At 40.6% G+C, this 25,094-nt stretch overlaps 1 protein-coding gene across 2 annotated transcripts in view; it reads left to right on the forward strand.

The window, feature by feature from the left end:
• ANKRD46 (ankyrin repeat domain 46) overlaps nt 1-16,885 on the forward strand; it is a 53,002-nt gene extending 36,117 nt beyond the window's left edge. For both annotated transcript variants that reach the window (XM_077493106.1, XM_077493107.1), the window contains one exon: nt 15,528-16,885. In XM_077493106.1, coding sequence (XP_077349232.1) covers nt 15,528-15,744 — 217 coding nt within the window. In that variant the 3' untranslated portion in view covers nt 15,745-16,885. The remainder of the gene's footprint in view (nt 1-15,527) is intronic.
• Nucleotides 16,886-25,094: the final 8,209 nt, after the last annotated feature.

The following is a 25,094-nucleotide window of genomic DNA, read 5'->3' on the forward strand; positions in this document are numbered from 1 at the left end:
GGAGGACGTGGAGGGTAATCTAACTCTAGTTAGAGAATCAGGATGGCAGGACATACAGGTTTGAATTCAGGGAGATGTATTTTGCCAAGTTTCTTCTGTAGAATTGACATGCATGTTCAGAGCACCCAGGCCAATGGGTTTATGCCTCCTGGAAATGTCTTGTTTGGGGAAACCAAAAACAATTGGACTAGATCTTTAAACCTTTTTACACCAATATTGGCCAGGTAATTGAGTCTGCTGTTGCCCAGAGGAGGATCAGGGCCGCTTTGTGCAATTCTATTGCCGGTTCAACCATGGGAATGATGTTTTCTTATGTTTATATTCACCTTTCACCCCACCAGCAGGCAAAGTTTCTGTTGATATTGCTAGTCAGAATTGGTTATTGGAAGAGGTGAACCATCCTAATCCTAACAGTCCTGTATTGTGATCTTGAGTGTTGATAAGCTGGAATTGCATTAATATTTTTCTAACCAACAAAATGGCTTTTTCTGCACCGAGCACATAACCTGGGTATGTGCCCTCAGAAGTAAACCTGACATGAGGGAAATACAGAAGCCATTGATGATTTATTTTTGAAGATGCCAGTTGTCTGCCTATATTGACCCTGTGGCTTCAATACTTTGAGTTACCAACCTAAAACAAGTGGACAGATCAGAAAGGTAAAAAAAAAAAACTCAAATCCCTATTTGCATGCAGAACAAACCTACAAATGAGGGTTTGTGACTTTAAAAATATTTAGGCAAGGGCAGCTTGCATCCATAACAGGTTTCCTTTGAGGTGACCCTTTTATCAAGCTTTGTGTAGTTCACGATCACCCTGCAGCTTGTGCTGTGTGCTAACTCGTTTAGCTAAATGGCACCATAAAACATTATTGCCTCTTAAATTTCCACTTTGCGGCGCTTATAATGAACATTTCACAAACGTAAAAAAAGCAGGTGATTGAGGGGGGGGGGGGGGGGGGGGAATGGCTAAGCTGAGGTTACCTTAAAAAAAAAAAAACGCATGTTAGAATGATTACAAGATCCAGAGATATCAGTAATGAAAGGTATGTACAGATCTCAACCCTTCTTGCAAACTTTGAGCTTAGCCATTCCTTCCAAGGGTGCCTCTTGGTCTGGATAGGTAGTTTCACTGATCAGTAGGATGGCCAAGGAGTCAATCTGGTGGAGCTAAACTTGAATTTACAGAAAAGGTTTAGGTGAAACTAATCTCTCTTAATCAACATTTTCATATCGTTCAGTAAAGTAAATACTATAACGCCTCAAAGAATTCATTCTACATGTAAGCATCCAGAACCAACTGACGACAACCAGAGCTGCCAATTATGATTTCAAGAGCCTTGGCTACCTATTAGTGATGATTAGGAGATGAGGTGAAGAAGGTACCATGTGTCGTTCATAAGTAGATGGAATAGTCTCCTATTGAGCTTGGTAATGAGGGTTAAGATAGAAGAAGGGAAAGGAAAAAGTGCATACCACCTTACTAGTTTGTGGGGTACCTTGAAGTTTAGACAGAGTAATAGATCAACAGATTTAGTGTATTGTACTGTGCAAAAAAAATTCAAAAGAAACTTCCTTCAGTCACTGGATTTTTTTAACTTGATGCCAGAAAATCTAGGCATTGTCCGTGTTCATGATATCCAAGTAAGCAGAAGATATATATATTTTTTTTTAATCCAACACATCGTATTTTATGATGCATGGTCCTTCTGTCTTGGAAGAAATTAAAGTAGCTCAAAAGCCTAAACATTTTTTAGCTTAATGTATTCCCTGCATTAAGGTAAAAAAATATGTTTAGGTAATAATATAACCCCCTTACATTTCCTTATACTTACCCGAGCCCTTACTTGATCCAGCGCTGCGCCCTGCCCATCTGTAGCAGCTGTCTGTGTCTATGGACCTAGACAGGTGGGCCTGAAACGGCTTTCTATGGTGGCACACCATGAAGTGGATTAGCCAGAAGTACCGGTAGGGGACCACAGAAGAGGAGGATCAGGGCCACTTTGTGCAATTCTATTGCAGGTTCAACCATGGGTTGAAGGAAAGCAAATCACTTTAATCCCCTATCACCACAGTCAGTGTTGATGGGTGAATCCCTCATGCTGTGCTATTCTATTCTGACATTGCAAGGTTTCTCCCCCATCAGGATACAGATTGACTTCAGTACAACCAACCTGCCCATGAAATTCGTCCAGTTTATTCTTGAGGGTTTTGATTTTTTTAAACAAAGGAACTAAAAGCCTTATGTAAATGGGTGAATAAAGTTGCAGGGCGCTTATTCGGGACAGTTTTGATTATGTACAGGAACTTAAGCCACATTTTCAAAGCCACAGCCCTTCGGATTCATGGAAAACAGAACCTGTCTCAACTATTAAGGTCCTGTTGCAAGGTTTTAGGAAAAGGCAAACTGTATTCCCAAGTATGTAATAGCTCCAGATTTCCAGGTGAAGAGGAAATGGGACTGGCAGTGTAAAACCACCTCAGGAGGCAAAGTGGTGTTAAGTGAGTATTGGAGTAATTTATCTTCAAATTGGAAATCAAGCCAAAGAGCTTCAGCTCCTTTATATGATTAGGGATAGTGGTCCTGGGTTTCTGCATCATCGGTGTAGGCTGCAATTTGTATATTTTATGTAAAATATGAACTAAATGGGGACATCCCCGTTTGGTCTTATTGCTTATTATGAGGGCATCTGACAGGTGGCTGTTCATTCTTACTTTGGTTTGTGAGGACATATATAGGGCTTGTATTTGAGCACACATTGGGTACAAAAAACATCAACTAGGCACAAGAAATTGCTGCCATGTGGTCCCAGGCCACTCTGTCAAACCCCTTCTCGCCATCGATGGACAGTAAGGAGCCTCTTATGCCACATACACATGATCGGAATTTCTGACGGGAAATGTTTGATGTGAGCTCGTTGTCAAAGTGTGTATGCTCCATCGAACATTTGGTGTTGGAATTTCAAAATGTTTGAGAGCGGGTTCTCAAATTTTCCGACAACAAAACTTGTTGGAAATTCCGAGCCTGTGTACACAAGTCCAACTCTCAAAATTCCACGCATGCTCAGAATCAAGTACGAGTGGTGCACTGGCTATGGAACATCCTTTTTTATAGTCCCGTTGTACATGTTGTATGTTACCGTGTTCTTGACGTTCGTAATTTCTGACAACATTTGTGTGACCGTGTGTATGCAAGACAAGTTTGAGCCAACATCCTTTGGAAAATAATCCATGTTTTTGTTGTTGGAACATCCGATCGTGTGTACGCAGCATTAGAGTTTGTGGTCAGTCAACGTTAAAAGATTTCATGGTATTATCGTGGGCTTCTCTGATAGGGTTAAACCCTACTAAGATTTTTGCATACAGTTTTTCAAGTGAACATTGCGAATGGAAATTGGTCTGTAATTCGTCACCAATGTGTGGGATCTTTATCTGGTCAAAGTGATTTCTCAAGAAAATAAAGCATGGAGACATGGATGGATGGGGAAGTTTGCTGTGAATATTAAAATGAATTGATAAGCGTTTTCAGTTTGTGGTGCTCAGTGTAGTTCCACTTTAAGGTTTAGATACAATTTGCACAGCCTGTATCTCTGAATGTTTTTGTTTTATAAATTTCTCTTTTAAAAATTCAGTTTTTTATGGAAGGTGACCTTAGTCTTTTGCTAATATAATATAAAACTCCACCTTCTAAACCAGAAAGACCAGTCTAAAGTTGGTGTTGATAGTTCATAGTGAAGGTGACCTTTGATTTGATCTCTCTTGGGCTAATGTGTAACCCTCTTCCCAAACCTTGTGGATGAGTTAAAGTTAATCATATATTTCAGTTTATTATCAATCCAAGAGGGTATGCCTTTTTTAAGTGTGTAAACGATAACATTCAATTTTTTTCTTGTTTACTCCCTGTTAGCTATAGCATTGCAAAATTTTATTATTATACAGTGCCTTGCGAAAGTATTCGCCCCCTTGAACTTTTCAACCTTTTGCCACATTTCAGGCTTCAAACATAAAGATATAAAATTTTAATTTTTTGTGAAGAATCACCAACAAGTGGGACAAAATTGTGAAGTGGAACGAAATCTATTGGATAATTTAAACTTTTTTAGCAAATAAAAAAACTGAAAAGTGGTGCGTGCAAAATTATTCGGCCTCTTTACTTTCAGTGCAGCAAACTCGCTCCAGAAGTTCAGCGAGGATCTCTGAATGATTCAATGTTGTCCTAAATGACTGATGGTGATAAATAGAATCCACCTGTGTGTAATCAAGTCTCTGTATAAATGCACCTGCTCTGTGATAGTCTCAGGGTTCTGTTGAAAGCGCAGAGAGCATCATGAAGACCAAGGAACACACCAGGCAGGTCCGTAATACTGTTGTGGAGAAGTTTAAAGCCGGATTTGGATACAAAAAGATTTCCCAAGCTTTAAACATCCCAAGGAGCACTGTGCAAGCGATCATTTTGAAATGGAAGGAGTATCAGACCACTGCAAATATACCAAGACCTAGCCGTCCCTCTAAACTTTCAGCTCAGACAAGGAGAAGACTGATCAGAGATGCAGCCAAGAGGCCCATGATCACTCTGGATGAACTGCAGAGAACTACAGCTGAGGTGGGAGAGTCTGTCCATAGGACAACAATCAGTCGTACACTGCACAAATCTGGCCTTTATGGAAGAGTGGCAAGAAGAAAGCCATTTCTCAAATATATCCATAAAAAGTCTCGTCTAAAGTTTGCCACAAGCCACCTGGGAGACACACCAAACATGTGGAAGAAGGTGCTCTGGTCAGATGAAACCAACATCGAACTTTTTGCCCACAATGCAAAACGATATGTTTGCCGTAAAAGCAACACAGCTCATCCCCCTCAACACACCATCCCCACTGTCAAACATGGTGGTGGCAGCATCATGGTTTGGGCCTGTTTTTCTTCAGCAGGGACGGGGAAGATGGATGCAGCCAAATACAGGACCATTCTGGATGAAAACCTGTTGGAGTCTGCAAAAGACCTGAAACTGGGACAGAGATTTATCTTCCAACAAGACAATGATCCCAAACATACAGCAAAATCCACAAAGGAATGGTTCACAAATAAACGTATCCAGGTGTTAGAATGGTCAAGTCAAAGTCCAGACCTGAATCCAATCGAGAATCTGTGGAAAGAGCTGAAAACTGCTGTTCACAAACGCTCTCCATCCAACCTCACTGAGCTCGAGCTGTTTTGCAAGGAAGAATGGGCAAGAATTTCAGTCTCTCGATGTGCAAAGCTGATAGAGACATACCCCAAGCGACTTGCAGCTGTAATCGCAGCAAAAGGTGGCTCTACAAAGTATTAACTCAAGGGGGCCGAATAATTTTGCACGCCCCACTTTTCATTTTTTTTATTAGTTAAAAAAGTTTCAAAAATCCAATAGATTTCGTTCCACTTCACAATTGTGTCCCACTTGTTGGTGATTCTTCACAAAAAATAAAAGTTTTATATCTTTGTTTGAAGCCTGAAATGGGGCAAAAGGTTGAAAAGTTCAAGGGGGCCGAATACTTTCGCAAGGCACTGTATCTGTTTGAAAAGTGCCAACCCCCCCAAAAAAAAAAAAACGCCTTTTCTTTCATGCAGAAATCATGTGAGCTGATGACTTTCTGTACTCTGCCTCTGGGTTGTTATCAGTTGGCAAACGAGAAGAGAAACACAGGCGCCTCTAGGTTAGAACTGTAAACATTTTAATGAGATGCAGCTGCATTATCCACTTACATGGAGGTTAATGAAGTAAGGGACAAATCCATCCACACTGGCGTGGCGTTCACTGCAGAGCTGCGTTCTGAACAGCTGATCTGCCTGTGGGGGAGAAATCCTAGCCAGCAGGATCTCTGGGACCACGGTGATGAAACCAAGGTTTGGATCAGAAAAAAGATTTAATAGATGAAGTTGATCAAGATAAAATGGTACCACATCCCAGAGTATAAACTTTTAAAGATGGGGGAAAAGGAAAGAGGGGCTGGAGGGTAACCAACCCCTGAGACTTTTGAACCGGTACCGGATAAAGAAACAAGATAATCACGTGCCAAAAAAATTGAATCAATAGAATTTTATTAAGAATACAAATACCAAAAAATGCTTCCTAAAAAAGAGGGAGTATGGATATATGTAACAACTACTCAAGTACAAAAAATGGTACAGATTCACAGATCACCATACATGTTACCAAACTTGTACAAAAGTATGCTGCATTTCTCTCTACATGTTTCGCTCTCTTGAGCTTCCTCAGAATGTTGCAGCATATACAGTTACAGAGAAGACTGAAAGATAGATAGAATAATAAATAGATAAATACACTTCACAAGTACATATGAAGAATTTGAAACAAAAATTTCTATAATAGTCTGAGTATCTGCCTCAATCAAGATTGCTGATCCCAGCAGATACAGCTTTAGATCAAATTATCAGATACAAGGGCATATGCTATGTCATGATCAGTAAACAATGACAGATATATATTAATATGTCAGAAAATGTGTAAAAAATACATCATTCCTAATAGTGAAAAAACAGAATAAAGCAATTCAATTTTGAATAAATACATACAACATATGGCCGCCTTACCCTGTGGGTCATAACTCCATGCTTAGTACACAATTGATCAAGGAATGACTTTTTGTGTGGAAAGAGTCCCACACATACAAATGCGCCAAACGAGAAAACTCCCGGCAGTCTGCAGAGGCACGAGATATATAGTAGAATGAACAAGAGATATAATGTAATGTTTCAAACAAAAAACAAACACATTTATCCCAAAAGGGACATACCTAAGAGGTGTCAGAAGTATAGGCATTCATTGAGCCAAATTTTGACTGTAGAGGGCAGTGTGCCTCAAGAATGATCAGGATGATGTCATATGCTGAGTGTAATTGAATCCTCTAGATCAGGGGTCTCAAACTGACGGCCCTCCAGCTGTTGCAGAACTCCAAGTCCCATCATGCCTCTGCCTGTGGGAGTCATGCTTGTAACTGTGAGCCTTGCAATGGCTCATGGGACTTGTAGTTTTGCAACAGCTGGGGGGCCACCAGTTTGAGACCCCTGCTCTAGATAGATAATTAGCCTATAAAAGTTGAAGGCAAAAACGTTTTATTACAGTGGTATGCTATCTATTTGATAGGGAACAAAAAAATGTTCCACAGCCTAATTAAATAAGTTTTGTTGTATATTATTTAAAAAAGCTCATATATGAAAATGTCAAACAGTGATTCAGTAGGCAGACTGTACCTTTCCGCGAGAAAGAATGAGAAAGACTGTGATGATTCATCCAGACTGCTCCAAAAGGGGATCCTTCACCATCAATTGCCAAATAGGCAATGACAGTGAAGGTGTTTTATCTCGTGGCTCCAGCCCGGCGGCGTCTGACGTCACTGCCGGGCTGCGGGCGTGTGCCCACTGGTTGATTCGCCTATGTCTCTCCTCAGGAGATTTGGTGATGACGGATGCTGGTGTCTCTATCTCGCCGTTCCGTCTCTCTCCCTGTACCTAGCGCTTCTCCCGGTCTGTGTATTTGAATGGGCATTTTTGACATTTTCCATCATGGATGCCAGCGTGTGAATGACGCAATTTGCGTCATCCGCGCAGGCGCCACATACATGGTTGCAATACCCTAATGTTTGCCATTTTCAAAAATGGCCGATGCGCTACACCGACGTGCACTACGTCGTTCGCGCATGCGCAGATTAAAAACTTCTCACAATTAGGGCAATCATCTTGAAAAACACGCCCGCAGCCCGGCGGTGATGTCAGACGCCGCCGGGCTGGAGCCACGAGATAAAACACCTTCACTGTCATTGCCTATTTGGCAATTGACGGTGAAGGATCCCCTTTTGGAGCAGTCTGGATAAATCATCAGTCTTTCTCATTCTTTCTCGCGGAAAGGTACAGTCTGCCTACTGAATCACTGTTTGACATTTTCATATATGAGCTTTTTTAAATGATATATAACAAAACTTATTTAATTAGGCTGTGGAACATTTGTTGTTCCCTATCAAATAGATAGCATACCACTGTAATAAAACGTTTTTGTCTTCAACTTTTATAGGCTAATTATCTATCTAGAGGATTCAATTACACTCAGCATCTGACATCATCCTGATCATTCTTGAGGCACACTGCCCTCTACAGTCAAAATTTGGCTCAATGAATGCCTATACTTCTGACACCTCTTAGGTATGTCCCTTTTGGGATAAATATGTGTTTGTTTTTTGTTTGAAACATTACATTATATCTCTTGTTCATTCTACTATATATCTCGTGCCTCTGCAGACTGCCAGGGGATATCGAGTTTTCTCGTTTGGCGCATTCGTATCTGTGGGACTCTTTCCACACAAAAAGTCATTCCTTGATCAATTGTGTACCAAGCATGGAGTTATGACCCACAGGGTAAGGCGGCCATATGTTGTATGTATTCAAAATTGAATTGCTTTATTCTGTTTTTTCACTATTAGGAATGATGTATTTTTTACACATTTTCTGACATATTAATATATATCTGTCATTGTTTACTGATCATGACATAGCATATGCCCTTGTATCTGATAATTTGATCTAAAGCTGTATCTGCTGGGATCAGCAATCTTGATTGAGGCAGATACTCAGACTATTATAGAAATTTTTGTTTCAGATTCTTCATATGTACTTGTGAAGTGTATTTATCTATTTATTATTCTATCTTTCAGTCTTCTCTGTAACTATATATGCTGCAACATTCTGAGGAAGCTCAAGAGAGCGAAACATGTAGAGAGAAATGCAGCATACTTTTGTACAAGTTTGGTAACATGTATGGTGATCTGTGAATCTGTACCATTTTTTGTACTTGAGTAGTTGTTACATATATCCATACTCCCTCTTTTTAGGAAGCATTTTTTGGTATTTGTATTCTTAATAAAATTCTATTGATTTATTTTTTTTAGCACGTGATTATCTTGTTTCTTTATCCGGTACCGGTTCAAAAGTCCCGGGGGTTGGTTACCCTCCAGCCCCTCTTTCCTTTTCCCCCATCTTTACAAGGTTTGGATCAGGCCGATGATGATGTCTCTGGTGGGTTGCAATGGCATTCCGGAGCATGCGCACTGGTAGATGGGACTCAGGGCACGCTCCTTTGTCTTGCTCTCAGTGATGTCATCTCGCCCGGTGCCACATGATCCTACAACTTTGGCTACCCTGTTTAAGAGAGTTTTGTGAATACCCCAAAACCATGAGTATCCTTAGGCAGCCCTGGCCCAGCTGTTGTTGGCACTCCCTTTTTTTTTTCCCCTGCCGCAGCTTCTCACTGACACAGGGGAGCCAGAGATGCTGCATCACGACACAGGACCAGATAAAAAAAAAAAAATAGGTAAGTACACAGATCTTTTTTTTTTTTTTTTTTTTATGGTATGGGAGGAAGGTGGAGTGTACATTTTAACAATAGTTAGGCTTTTCTTATACTTGAATTGGTGAACATACTCTGTTATGTTCCAAAACTTAAAATGGGTTTCTGACTTTACTTCAATGGGTACCCCCAACCTGTCAAAAAATTAAGCTTGAGTATCCTATAGCAAAACGATATATACTCATTTGATAATTCGTTTGTATTAGAATAGGATATCATAGGACATTTAATAAGGCACCGCATCCTAATTCGCATCATACAAAATATATATATTTAGTGGAGTAAATCCCCTTATTGCTATATAATGTTTTATGTGTTCCTTGGGCACCCTAAATGTTCATCCACTTCATTTTTTTTTTCTTCAGTCCTCTCCTTTGATAAGTTCCTTGTTCTAGTTTGGGTTAGAGACCATTTCTGTATATTATTGACTGGTCCCCAGCAGGCGATCATATATCACAGAAATCAGCTGAGTTCCTAATTTTTTAAGTGAAAGGCAGACACTGAAGGTAACAAATACTAATACTATAAATGTTGAGCTATTCCCTGTGTTAAAGTATGTAACACAGTGTATTTGAACAAAGTGACTTATGTGTACACAATAATAGTTTGTGAGATAAATTGCCATAATAAATTGAGACTGCTGCTAGATTAGTGTATAGTTGACACTCCAAGGTGCTCAAAACAGTACATATGAATAAACAATCTATGTATGAAAAAATCGTGCCTTATGTGACAAACAATTATATTGCACAAGGTTCATATTCATGAGCAAAGATGCAGCATGTGGAATCTTTCAGACAGATTTCTGCATTAATCTCCTATGCTGAAAAGCGCTGACATTTTGCAAGATGTCTACTGGATTCCACTTGGAAGTAATTTCCAATGACTTAACAGAGGACAGAATTAAAATTAGACTTGGGGAAACTTAACATTAATAAATCACCAGGACCAGATGGCTTGCACCCAAGGGTACTTGGGGAACTCAGTCAAGTAATTGCTAGACCATTGTTCCTAATTTTTTACTGACTGGAATGGTTGCAGCTGATTGGAGAAAAAGCAATGTAGCACTAATGAACTGGCCCAAAATACATCCCTGGGAATTACAGACCAGTTAGCCTAAAATCAATAGTATGTAAACTCTTGGAGGGGATGATAAGGGACTATATACAAGATTTTATTAATGATAACGGTATCATTAGCAGTAATCGGCATAGATTAATGAAGAATCGTTCTTGCCAAACCAATCTACTAACCTTCTATGAGGAGGTGAGTTGCCAGCTAGATAAAGCCCGTAGACGTGGTGTATCTGGATTTTGCAAAACCATTTGACACAGTTCCCCATAAACATTTACTGTACAAAATAAGGTCCGTTGGCATGAACCATAGGGTGAGTACATGGACTGAAAACTGGCTACAAGGCGAGTTCAGAGGGTGGTGATAAATGGGGAGTACTCGGAATGGTCAGGGGTGGGTAGTGGGGTTCCCCAGGGTTCTGTGCTGGGACCAAACCTATTTAATTTGTTCATAAACGACCTGGAGGATGGGGTAAACGGTTCAATCTCTGTATTTGCATATGATACTAAGCTAAGCAGGGCAATAACTTCTCGGCAGGATGTGGAAACCTTGCAAAAAGAGCTGAACAAATGAATGGGATCTGCAACTACATGGCTAATGAAGTTCAATGTAGAAAAATGTAAAATAATGCACTTGGGTGGCAAAAATATCAATGCAATCTATAGACTGGGGGGAGAACCTCTGGGGGAATCTAGGATGGAAAAGGACCTGGGGGTCCTAGTAGATAGGCTCAGGCTGCTGCTAACAAAGCAAACAGAATATTGGCATGCATTAAAAAGGGGATCAACTCCAGAGATAAAATAATTCTCCTGCTCTACAAGACTCTGGTCTGGCTGCACCTGGAATATGCTGTCCAGTTCTGGGCACCATTCTTCAGGAAGGATATACTGGAAATGGAGCAAGTACAAAGAAGGGCAACAAAGCTAATAAAGGGTCTGGAGGATATTCGTTATGAGGAAAGGTTGCGAGCACTGAACTTATTCTCTCTGGAGAAGAAATGCTTGAGAGGGGATATGATTTCAATATACAAATACCATACTGGTGACCCCGCAAAAGGGAGTTTAACAAGACTTGTGGCCACTCATTAAAATAGAAGAAAAGAGGTTTAACCTTAAACTGCGTAGAGGGTTCTCTACTGTAAGAGTGGCAAGGATGTGGAATTCCCTTCCACAGGCGGTGGTTTCAGCGAAGGGGCAATGATAGTTTCAAGAAACTATTACGGTAGATAACCACCTGAACGATCGCATCATACAGGGATTTGCAATGTAATACTGAAATATAATCACACACATAGGATGGACTTGTGTCTTTTTTTCATCCTCACCTACTATGTAACTAAAATATGTTTGATAAAGTAAAGTTGGCCTCTTACCATGGTGGATCCCTATTATAGAGATCAGACTCGCTGTGGAATATGACCACCTGTCTGAATATCACAACCAAAGATAGAACTCCAAGATTCAGGAAATCCTATATAAGGAAAGAAAAAGCCTCAGTGTAAAACCACATAAGTTTATTAAAATGCTTGTAAAGGTTACACTTACAGCAAGGCAGAAAATTCAGCCATGAAAAAATTGTCTGGTGACAATGTAATTCGTCCAAAAAGCTGAGTGGCGCTACAAAGACTCTCTGATCCAATGTGTTTCCACAAAACTGCCGTCTACTGACAGACACTGAAGGTAAACAGATTTTATTACAGTGTATGTAAATCCAAAAATTCAATATTTTTTGGGTTTGTTCCTTTGCAACCGGCTAAAGAGCCTTGCTATAAGCCATTCAGGGGCTGCAGTAATACATCACCTCCCCCAGCCCTTACCTGCTCAGTACAAGACCAAGAGATGGCAGTCATGATCGAGGAAAAACCCATTTAAAAAATGAATTTTAGTTATTTATGTTTTAATCAAATTTTATTGAGTTTATAGGTATAAATAAGATACAAAAACAAATACAAACTTATCAAAGGAACATTGACGTATCCAAACACGCACATATAGGTAAAGAATATAATGACAAGCATCAGAAACAACAAACCCATATTTGCATGAAATGGGAAAACAACCATCATTCCAAAGTTCGACCAAGAACATACAGATGACCGAAACACAGATCATAAAAGTAGGGGATAAAACAGATCCACAACAAAACCAAAGAAATTCCCAGCTCAACTTACCACCTAGCCTGCAACCAACTGAATTATCGTAACAGTACGAGTTAAAAACAGGGGTTCAGTTTGCATATGTTTGAAAAATACATGCGTAAGCTACAGAGCCCCACAGTGGAAGCACATGCATTATTATGGATAGGAAAACACATGTAATCCACTGTGGAGGCTCTCAAAATTTTAGATGACTACAGAAAATACTGGGGGGCCTTGACAGGGCTCTGTAGCTTACACATGTATTTAACAAATGTGTGCAAATGAAACCCGTGTTGTTAATGCATACTGTTAGGATAATTTGGTTGAAGGCTGGTTGGTAAATTGAGCTGGAAATTTCTTTGATTTTGTTTTGCATGCATTGATTGCCCTTTCATGTGCTCTTTGCTGCAAAGGCCATTCATAGGTGAGGCAAAAAACAAATATTTTTTGCAGGTAGGACATTAACAAATGATTATCTGTGAAACAGAGCACCTCCGAAAACCAGAACAGCAATAGTGTAATAAAAAGAATAAGTCCAGAAATGACGAAAGAGGAGAGAGAGAACAGAAAAAGAGAGTGGGTAAAAAATAAAACGCACAAAATTCAATAATTAAAATTGGGAAAGGGAGGTGAGGGGAGAGGGATGAGAGGGCAAGAAGTACCTACTTAAACCAACAGAGGGGCAACAAACTGTTTAGAGGATCCTGGAATAACTCGGGAGGCTAAACCACGTTAGTGGTAATGAGTACTGGAAATGATTCCAGACACTACATATAAGATTGTGAGAATCAGATTTGTCTTCATCCCAAACTATCAGATTTTGCATATACTCAATTTGATACATTTCACAAGCCCAGGCAGCTAAGTTTGCTGGGTCAGATTGGCACCAGCATCTGACAATAACCGATCTAGCCGCAGTTAGGAAATGTCTAATCAGACTGTTTTTAATCTGTTTGTAGGGGGGGGCATGCAACGCAAGCAAGTGTCCCAGATATGGATCATGGTGCAACTTTAGTTATTTATAATCTATTTTTATAGCGCTAACAAATTACACAGCACTTTACATATTGTGCATTCGCATCAGTCTCTGCCGACAAGGAGTTTACAATCTAAGATTCCTACTTCAAATGCATACATACACACACACACATACTAGGGCCAATGTGGGAAGATGACAGTTATCCATTCAGCATGTCTTTTGGCCTGTGGGAGGAAACTGCAGTACCCAAAGGTAGTCCATACAAGCACAGGGAGAACATCAGGGCTCAAGTCCTATGGGAACAGAGTTCCTGTACTTTTTCCACAACAGGAACTCAGTTCCCGTTAGCAGCCGTGTCCTGCAAGACTTTGAAGCATGCGAGCTGTGTGGCAGGTGCTACACCAGCAGCTGCCGACACAGCTCGCAATAGTAAGTGCCGCACACCTGACCATTCAGGCATTGCCAGCAGGGGGCCCCATAACAGCTTCCGCTTCGATCTACCTGTCAATCATAGCTAGCTGATGGGTAGATGAGGTCCCTGCTGCTAAGAGATTTTATTTAGTCAGACCTCTCATGATGCACTCCTCGCTGATTATTCAGAGAATTACCGTATTTATGTTTATTGAGAATTGTTTTTTTTTAATGTACTGACAGTTAAGCTTCATACACACAATATGAAAATTGGATGAAAAATACCACTTTTGAAGCATTCGTGCATATGAGCGTATCATTTTTTTTATTTATTTTTTTGGTGGGGGAGTGAATCTTGGGTGGGAGTTCCCACACTTTTTTTCCCCCAGGACTTGACCCCTGGAGAACATGCAAACGCCATGCATTATTTTTGAAAACAAAAATGGTCAGAAAATCATTAGGATTTGTCACAAATATTCTGTTTAGTTTATAAACATTGCCCTCCTATGTGATTTAAACTCTATCACTTGTTTAGTCTATTTATATAAGCTCTAGTTTAGTATTCTTGATGCTCTCTTCTTTATTTAGTGGCTTCATGGTCATTTCCCGATCTTACCAGTAGATGTCTCCAATTAGTCATGTTCTGGTAGGGAATGGCGTACACACAAGCCAGGGAATCCAGGGATGCACACCAGTGCTAGTACTGTATATAGTCTGTCAACGTGGAATGTGTCCCTCAAGAGCTGGTTCTAGCCAGCTTAGTAGATTGTTTAAAATAATCCAGGCCTTTTTTTTTTTTTTTTTATTCAAAAAATATATAAGGGGATACTAATATTTATAGATAAAGTTGATCCAGGGAATATGAGATTGCCTGTTGGGGGATCAGGTTGGTATTTTATTTTCCCCCGTTGGAGCCAATTGGATCATACTTTTATAGTACATACAGTTATTGTCTTTTTTTTTTTCTTTAAAATAACCAATCTTTGTACATATTTAATCAGGCCAGGTTCAAGGCTTCACTCTAAAGCTGTCTGACTTGTTGCTGACCAGTTACATATAATATGCTTTTTAACCTGTATTTGTGCAGAAGTGGTCTGTGCGCAGATCTTTTTCTTAAGCCCATACTGGCATACCTTTGCACACACCTGAGAGAAGGGCTTTCTATGTCTGCATGGGATAAACAGGTGTTGTATGCATACAGGCAACGCCATTCATGTTTTTTGGGAAGAAGCTGTGTCTGCAGCTGCTGCCTCTTAAAAGACATGGATGGGACTAAATGCAACCCTTGCAGGCATATATTTCCCTTCACATGGGGCTATATGCAAAGGTACACTCGTGTAAATGGGGCCTTCTGTCTAGCGCCACTTTTCTGAACAGATCAAGTTAAGGATGAACCCCCCTCCCCCCCCCCAAACCATTGCACACCTCAACTTTCCCTGCTTTGGCTGACAAGGCTTTCCCTGCATGTGATGTGTTGTGTACATATATTGGATATTTGCTGTGTGTTTTCTGACTTGTCTGCTTCTTTTACAGTGCTATGGAAAGCCATTCCCTCCTGAACCCAAACTTGCAGCAGGGGGAAGGAGTCCTGTCCAGCTTTCGCACCACTTGGCAGGAATTTGTGGAGGATCTGGGATTCTGGAGGGTGCTCCTCCTCCTCATTGTTATTGCTCTACTTTCTCTCGGCATAGCTTACTATGTCAGCGGAGTACTGCCATTTGTGGAGAATCAGCCTGAACTCGTCCATTAGAGCAGTGATGCTTCCCACCTGTCATCCTTTTCTCGCACTGGCTGGATTTTGGCCACTGCTCTCCTAGATTGGACTTGTCTTAATCATCCTTTCTTCGTTAACTGTTTAGGAGGACTCCAGGAAGCTTCTTGTTAAAGGTTTTTGAAGGGATAGACTTCCTTTTGGATTTTGAACAAAGAATCTAGAGCAACGGAGTTGTTCCATATCATGGTGGCTTGTCAACATCGGGAAAACCAAGTTGTTGGTTGACTCATCAAGTGGCCTGAAGGTTTCCAGTGTAAATGGTCATTTGTGTTTTCACAAACATTTCATTCTTTCTCCAGAAGTGTTAAAACTGATATTCGGTTATATATTGTTTTGTGTCTCTATAATGGTTTTGTTTAGTTATTTCTTTTAATCAATAATCTTGTGTTATCTTTGTTAACATGTCTTCAGTACAAACCTGAAAAAGCATTATAAGGTCAGTCTACCCCAGCTGATAATACACTTCAAGGTAGTAGCAGAAAAGATGAAGATAAACTTAGCACTATGGTCTTGTTTGCATGGGTGGCAACAGAGGGCATTTGACAGATGCCTGGGAGCTGATATGTTCCATCCAAACTGCCTCCTTTAACGATGAAAATTTAGCACCATTTACTGGTATTTGGTGGCAATACTGCTCACCAAACATGACAGAGGGTTTCATTTTTGCCACGGTATGTGTACAGCCCTGAGCAGACACATGTATTTCTTGAGGGAGCAATAAAACCGTGGCTCCACATCCTGTTTTTGCCACCACCCTTGCTGCCTTTGTGAATGAGGCCAAAGGAAAAAAAAAACAAAAAACGTGTTTCTCTCTGTCTATAAATATATTGACATGGAAGCAGCCATATTTGTTTATTTGTTTATGTATGCAGACTCTGCTTCCTTCTTAATAACTGCTTCTTGGCTCAGCACACCCTATAAGAATAACGTTTTTTTTTTTTCTACAGTCGTTAAAGTATGTCTAGACCTTAGGATAAGGATTTTATATATTGCAACTTACCGATCCATAAATGTGGTGGCGGCATTCACTTTATTTTTTTGTGCAAATACAGAAAAATACCAATTGATCTTGAGTCCTTGTAACTTCCTGTGAACTGAAATGAAATCTCAAATAATAGTATGAGCTTTACTGGCTATCTTCTGTGAACTACAGTTACCCTTCCTCTATATAATGGCGATGAGCTGCTTATAGCCCAAATCAGGAGAGCATTCTAGTGTGACCATACTGCTCCTTCATAGATACAGTTCAAGGAATCTGCATTGTCATCCCCTGCAAGAAGTATGTTACTGGCATGATTAGCAGGTGAAAATAAAGGAAAAAGAACACCCAATACAATGCTAATGCAGCCACCGCTGAGTACTGGTAAGTTGCAATGTGTAACATTTTTGCTTTTGGGTTTAAATATTGTGCATGTTAATAACATATATATATATATATATATATATATATATATATTGACCACTAGAGTAAGGAATATGCTTTCTTAAGACTGTCATAGAGTTCCTAGGTGTTCACACCTGGTGGTGTATCAGTTGCATGGGGGCAACAATCCCACCATTGGATCTTCAATTTATTTTATATTATTAAGAACATAAAAAAAGAATGAAAACAATTGTGAAGGACCTTGTTGTAGCAGGAGTCAGTCTGGAACAGAATCTTGGAGATCTTCCAGTTTTGGCACACCCATAAGAGATGAGGAGAAAAAACCCTGTTGGTCTGAACTTCGTAACTAATCAAGCAAGTGTAAGATAAATCACAACTGTATTCAAAAGCCATATTCTCTCTAAATGAATCTTGTTGATCTAACTCCGGGATCTCCAAGCTTTTTAAACAAAGGGCCAGCTTGTGGTTCTTCAGACTTTAGGGGGGCCAGAGTGTGGCCGGTGGGTGTAGAAATGTCCTGGCAATAGTGGGGGTAAACAATGCTCCATCTTTAGTATTTGGGGGAGAAATAGTGTCCCATCATTGGTGTCAGTGGGAGAAATAGTTCCCCATCAGAGCCAATGGGAAGAATAATACCCCATTGTTAGCGTCAGGGAGAGGAATATTGCCCAATTATTGATGTCAATGGGAGGAATAGTGTCCCAAGGGTCAGATAAAGGCAGGCAAAGGGCTGACGTTTGGAGACCCCTAAACTTTAGTACTTAACTGCAATAGAGAAAGTTCAAGTCGTCAGTCTGATGGTGCTGCCCAATAGGCCTGTCAAAATCTCAGGACTAGATAAAAATACAAATCCTTTGACATGTAAAACAGCACTCATATGTATTTTATGTATTTATTTAGAAGTTTGCCTGGTGATTGGTTGAGTGAACCAGCAGTAAAAGGGGAAAGCGACACCTAGATCTACCTGCACACGTACCTTCTGATGTCTGTACGAGCTCCTTAGGAACCCTGAGTTCTGGGTTGCTAAGATATGGAAACGGTACCTGAAATCTGAGGTCTGTTCTGCCACCCTTGCCTGTCTTTTCAGGTTTGCCGCTATTGTGATAACCCATTGAGGAGTGAAGACCAAGTTCAGAAACTGAAGTCTATATTTACTAAAGGAAAAACTTTTTTTTTTTTTTAGGTTTGCATAAGTGGAGATGGTATAGAACATCTGTCAGGTTTTGTTGTCTGTACCCCGGGAGATTCACCCAATATTTGTCCGGTTTACCATTATCATTGAAAGTGAAAGTAAACAAAAATCTCAAACTGCGGCTTGTCCCCAGAGCAGTAAAAATGGGTGAAGTCTTCCAATGGGGACACTAGTTCTGGTGACCAGGGGAGCCCTAAGGGGTTCCCTTAATTTAGAGAGATTTGCCCTCGCTTCCTGTTTTGGCCATAAGACAGGAAGTTGAAGTAAATCACCCCAGTGGGACACAGCTGGGGAAAAAAAAAAACCTGGGTTATAACTCTCCCTTACTTTATCCAAAATGACAAAAAAAAAAAGATTTGCCTATAGTTATACTTTAAAAGAGAAGTATGGCCAAAGATTTTTAGGCCATACTTCTCTTGTGGGTCACAGGAGTGTACTGATAGGGAGATTTTGCCCGCTATCCTTTGATGTAGTATAGCTGCTCCTGGCTCTGGATGGATTCCAGAGCCTGATTGAATGTTGGCTCTGCATGTCAGTCACTGCTCTCCTCTCAGAGTAGACTAAGAACTGAGTGATCAGCGACCATGTAATTGCTGTTCTTGGACTTAGAGCCAACATGTGAGGTGAGTATGGATGTTTTTTTAAAGCCATACTTACATTTAAAAAGAGAATCTCACCTGGCTGTATGAAAACAAATTTTAACATATTTTTCACCATTTGCGTGGTATCTCTCTTTTTAATTTGAAAAATAAATCCGTAGCTACAATTACTGTAGCTGCTGACTTTTTGCCTCTTCCCGCCATCTCCTGTTGGACCTTGAAGTGTACAATAAGGGCCAGTTCACACTGTAGAAACGCAGTCCGGATGCGCTCCAGATGCTTTTTTGTATGCACATTTTTGGTGCGTTTTTTGATGCAGTCCAGTGCATTCCCCCCCCCCCTTTTTTTTTTTCCTTAACCTTAAATAAGAACATGGGTGTTCCAGTTCGTTTTTGGTGCATTTAGGTGTGTTCACGTGAGTTTTTTATGCTTTTTACAGCGTTCCAGTACAGTTCAGTACAGGCAAAATGCAGCATGTTCTACTTTTTTTTTTTTTTACTGGAACACACTGCAACTGCAAGCACTGGTGTGAACTATGCCATTGAAAACTGTATAACCTGCTTTCTATGCGTTTTTGATGCAGAAAAAAATGCACAGGACTGCATGTGGTATGAACTGGCCCTAATACCAGAAAGTAGAGGAGCTTTTCGATCATGTGACCACTGTGATTGGCTCTCGCAGTGGTCACATGATCAGAAGCCCATAATTCTATGCCCTAACTTCAGGGCTTCTGAGCAGCTAATTATTATCCTGGAAGGTATGTACGAACAGCTCTAGGGTGCTGCTTTGTACTCTGTTAGCTTAGCATATTCAAACTATTTACCATTTACTGTAATTATCAGGAAGTATTGTGGAAATGCGGGCCCTGCACTATTTCGGCAGCTTAGCTCAGCTCAACCTCCATATCACATCAAGCGATAATAATGAAACCTTGAAAATTTCCAAAGATTGGGGATTGGGATAGAACCATCCCAGTCTCCAGCCTATCGATAACCTGCAAAAAGTGAATTCCCCTTTCAATTCCAAAAGTGTGCTTTTTCTTGAACAGCTAGTTCGGAATGGTGTGTTCTAGTTAGGCGTGTCATTAGTTAGGGGACTTATGGGAGTGTTTTATACTGCTAAAGCATTCTGTGCCAGTTGCTCTTCCGCGACTTGTGACATAGGAGGTGACTGATCCACTGCAACTAAAGAGACATATTGCAGTGGATGGTTTTCCCACGTTCAAGCAGCTCCGCAGAGAAGCCTTGCATGCAATATAATAGCAATATAAAATTAATGATATTAAAGTCTATGTAACCCCAATCACTACAATACCACATAAGCGTTAACATTTTTATGTAGTTTTAAAAAGTTATTTTCAATATTATTATTATTTTTTATTTTTTTTAATCCTGTAGCTTTTTCTTACAATAATGCTTGATGATCCTGCCAGTGTAGTCCTTTTTGTAGGCACTTCCTGTTATAGGACAACAAAGTTTTCTCCCTGTCTCCCAATATTGCTCTTGTGTTGTCATGCTATCAAACACCCTTCTGGTGGAGACTACATGTGGCGGGTTTAGCATTATGCAGGCATGGTCCATTGTTGTCAGCATCAGTTAACCCATCCAGAGAAATGTTATATAGTTAGCTGTCACTGGAGTGCATGTAGGCAGAACGAGGCTGCAGGAGATCAGCAGCACGTATGATGTAATAAAGGATCAAAGAAAGGTAAAAACAAGTATTTTATAAAAAAAAAAAAAAAAAAATGCCAATTATTTTAAGATACACAGTGCTTTAACAAACCTGCTTTTATTAAAAAGAATGCTGTGTTACTCATCTGACTTTACCCTTTGGAGTTGGATTACTTACCATCAATAGCTGTTAATTATTATGGGTTGACGTGTCAAGTGACCAAGGAAATCATCCCTGAACACGCATCGTCTAACCAAAAGTGGTATTCTAGGTGTGGATGAAGTTTAGTGGCCTGATTTATCTGCTGGCCTCTTGCATCTCTTGGGGTCTCCAGCAAAAAAACCTACCTGCTATTGTAGATGTAGATGTAGATTTGCCAGTGTAGCACTAAGGGCTCATTTACACTTGCTTTGACTTCCAACACACATGCAAGAACCTACCTCTTCAACATGTGTTTTTAATGCTTCGTGGTGTTTTTTTTAAGCTTGGGAGATGCCCTGTGTGTGTTGATATCTCATACCTGCATTACCTCCAAAACAAGCTGAAAAAAGCTGTAGGTGCTTCAAGCGAGCTTTGTCATAGACTTCTATGGAGGCTTTGAAGACTCTTTGAAGCACCACTGAAGTGACATGGGGTTATAGTTCTTGAAGCAAAGCAAATGAAAGGTGTTAACAAGACTGAGCTAACCATTTTATTTAGTGACGGGCAGCTCCCAGAATGCCAATTACAGCAGCCCCTGTCGCTAAATAAAATGGTTAGCTTACAGTCCTGTTTACACCTTGCGTCTGTTAAAATTATACCCTGTGTGTCGCTTTAAAGTGGTTGTAAACCCTTACAAACCACTTTGACCTACAGGTAAGCCTAGATTACAGGGGTTGTAAAGTAAAAATTTTTATTTTTTTAAAATAACAAACATGTCATACTTACCTCCACTGTGCAGCTCGTTTTGCACAGAGTGGCCCCGAACCTGCTCTTCTGGGGTCCCTCGGCGGCTGTCTCTGCTTCCTCCCGCAGGTGCTTCTCACGTTAATGCGAGCTCCCTCGCATTGGTGAGAAGCACTGCGGGCGCGCTCCCGTGATACAGCCGGCGGCTATAGCCGCTCGCTGTATCACAAGGCCCCGCCCCCCGGCGCGCTGCGTCATTGGATGTGATTGACAGCAGCGCGAGCCAATGGCTGCACTGCTTTCAATCCATCCACTCCAGCCAATCAGCGGCCAGGCTGAGCGGCGAAGAGGACGGCGGGGGCGAGCGCGGGATTTTCGAGGGGTCAGGTAAGTAAAACGGGGGGACTGGGGGCGCCAGCAGTGTGAGATGTTTTTTCACCTTAATGCATAGAATGCATTAAGGTGAAAAAACATTTACCTTTACAACCCCTTTAAGGCTTACCTGTAGGTCCAAGGAATATCTCCTAAACCTATACGGTTTAGGAGATATTTGCCCGAAGACAGGCACCGCTGTATACGGCGCATAGGTGCACTGAGCGTGGCATCGTCTATGACGAAGATGCCGCGCGTCTCGGCTCCCGTGCGCATGCGCGGGAGTGACGGCTTCGCCGAATGACAGCGGCGGAGCTGCGAGACCCCACCGAGAAGATGGATGCGCCGGACTACAGGGGACAGCGGTGACATCGCTGGCTCCTGTGTCAGGTAAGTGACACATAATGGGCTACTATGCGATGCATAGTAGTCCATTATGCTTTGCCTTTGCAGGGAATGAAAGAGGAAGTAAACTCATCAGGGTTTACTTCCTCTTTAATAGTGCTTCAAAGTGTCTTCACTTAGCCCTTGGTGAATGTTCACCCATACTTTTACGTGTTCACTCTCCTATGTTGGAATGTTTCATGATATAAACTAATTTGAACATGTTGCAAGCTGGAAACTCAGTTGAAGAAACCCCAAGAGAAAAAAAAAAACATTAGATCTAAATCAACATTTTCCAAAAATGGAAATGTAATTTTGGGTTGGCTGATACTTATTGCTTTATGTCATCTGATAAGGTCGCAGTGCATTGAAAACACAACCTTATACAAGTTGTAAAATTCTAAATTCTGATAGGTTGGCGCAAGATAATACCTTGTATCGTGTTCCTTAGAACAGGTAGACTTTAAAAAAATTTGTGATCATTCCACAGTTCTGAATGAGCGCAAGAAAATACCAATAAAACATCATGATTGCAGATCGGCAGTGTGTCCGGACCCCATCCCAGCTACCTAAATCAGATCTGCTGCTTCTACAACACCAATGAGTTTTTTTGATGAAGCTTAATAGTCAATCAGATTTCACTTTACTGTTGTCTGTAAAATGGGACCTTTGGTAAGGGTCTGGCTGAATATTATGTATATAAAGCCTTTTCCACAGTTTTACAGCCCATATAGGAGAACTGTTTTTGTATAGAAAATGTCAGCAGTATTTATTTGTGTGTTTTTAGTTGTTGTTATATATTCCTGATTTTCTGATATTGTAACTATAAACCTTATGTATGAAAAATACTTTTGCTTACTAGGTGTTTGCATTTTCTTTTTGTTTTGTAGCTGCAAATGTAAATTTTCAGTTATGTTACAACGTGTTTCTGTAAAAAAATTTAAAATATATAAAGGTGTTGAATCCTTCAGTTGTGATCTCCAGTCAGTGAACCACCGCACATGACTTTATTACATTTACATTTTCCCAAACTGAGAAATGTAACCACTTTTTTTTAATTAAAATGTCATAATCTACATACAGAAATAGAAAATGCATTTCCTGGAGAGAATGCGTGGGAATGAACTGCCCCATCAGAATTGCCCCAACAAAACTGCCCCATCATATTCCTCTATTATAAATCAGTACATGGTGTGTCTGTGCTCTCCCCCACTGCCCATCACTGTGTGTAAGAAGCTTTGGTAACCATGGAAACAAAACAGACAACAAAAGCCTGGCTGCCTTAACCACTTGCTTACTGGGCACTTAAACCCCCTCCTGCCGAGACCAATTTTCAGCTTTCAGTGCTGACTCACTTTGAATGACAATTGCGCGCTCATGCTACGCTGTACCCAAATGAAATTTTTATCATTTTTTTCCCACAAATTAAGCTTTCTTTTGGTGGTATTTAATTACAGCTGGGAGTTTTATTTTTTGCTAAACAAACAAAAAAAGTTGCAAATTAAAAAAAAAAATCGTGTTTAATAGTTTTTTATAAAATTTTGACAGCCAAGCAGACTCGCTGATCACAGAGCGAGCCACGTGCAACCCTCAGGGGGTGCGCAGGCCGCTCGTGCACAGGACGACGTCAATAGACGTCCCGGCAAAGCAGGTTGGTGCTGTAGTCATCATTCGGCTATAGCGCGGATCTCTAGTGTTTAATTTAATGACATTTTCTGAAATTATCACTAAACTTAAACCGCTTTTTCACAAAAACTGTAAAAGATATCAAACTGAAAAGATATAGCCAGATAGCTGAATGTTTTTAGAACATTTTAAAGTTTGTTTGGCGTCTGTAGGTAAAAGTATGAAGGAGCTGAAACTTTTGGCAGTGGAAGAAGATTTTACGGATTTTAAGCATGCTCTCATTGACTTCAAAAAAAGTGTTAAAGCGGGAGTCCGCCGGGACTCCGCATTTTTTTATTTTTTATTTTTTTTTTAAAGTCAGCAGCTACAAATACTGCAGCTGCTGACTTTTAAAATAGTGACACTTACCTGTCCAGCGCGCCCGCGATGTCGGCACCCGAAGCCGATCTGTAGATCGTTTCTCGGGTGCTTCCGCCGCCATCTTGGGTATGGGAATCAGGAAATGGAGCTGCGCAATAAGGACGGTCCCCGCTGCCTCTGGGATCTGTGTGTTTTCCCAGCAGGCAGCGGGGCACTTGCGGAAAGGGGTGTAATCTACGCCCCTTTCCGCAGAGAGCTATCCCGGAAGTGGGTGCATTTACCTGGATTATCCAGGTAACTGCACCCCCCTCCCCCCTGAAAGGTGCCAATTGTGGCGCCGGAGGGGGGGAGGATTCCGATGAGCGGAAGGTCCATTTTAGGGTGGACCTCCGCTTTTAAAAAGCTTAATATTTTAAAAAGTATAAATAGTAGAAAAAAAGTTGAAGTCTCATCATTAGCTGAGAGAGCTGAACCTTTTAATAGTTGAATGGCTTTAATAGCTGAAAATATGCAGAAGTTATGCAGAGCCAAAAAACGTACGGAATAATAATAAAAAGATGATTAATAAATAAAAAAAAGAATAACAATAGTGGGACTGCTAAAGCAGTCCCACTAAATAGAAGGGGCAATGTAAGTTAAAGTGATACTAAACACACACTGTTTAAGTGCTGAAGATATTGGGTTTCCAAGAGAGCCAGGCAACTATCATTTTTATAAGGCATTGACAGCCTACTATATTTGCCTTAGTACAGTTTTCCTGTAAAGCCAGGCACTTATGAAGTAGATAATTACAAAAATAACACGCTTGGCAGTGTTATAAGGATGTGATAATCCGTACGTGGGATGACACACA

The sequence above is a fragment of the Lithobates pipiens genome, unplaced genomic scaffold (assembly GCF_037356315.1).
Source record: "Lithobates pipiens isolate NorthernLeopardFrog02 unplaced genomic scaffold, aLitPip1_a1.2 Scaffold_19, whole genome shotgun sequence".
Classification (NCBI taxonomy): Eukaryota; Metazoa; Chordata; class Amphibia; order Anura; family Ranidae; genus Lithobates; species Lithobates pipiens.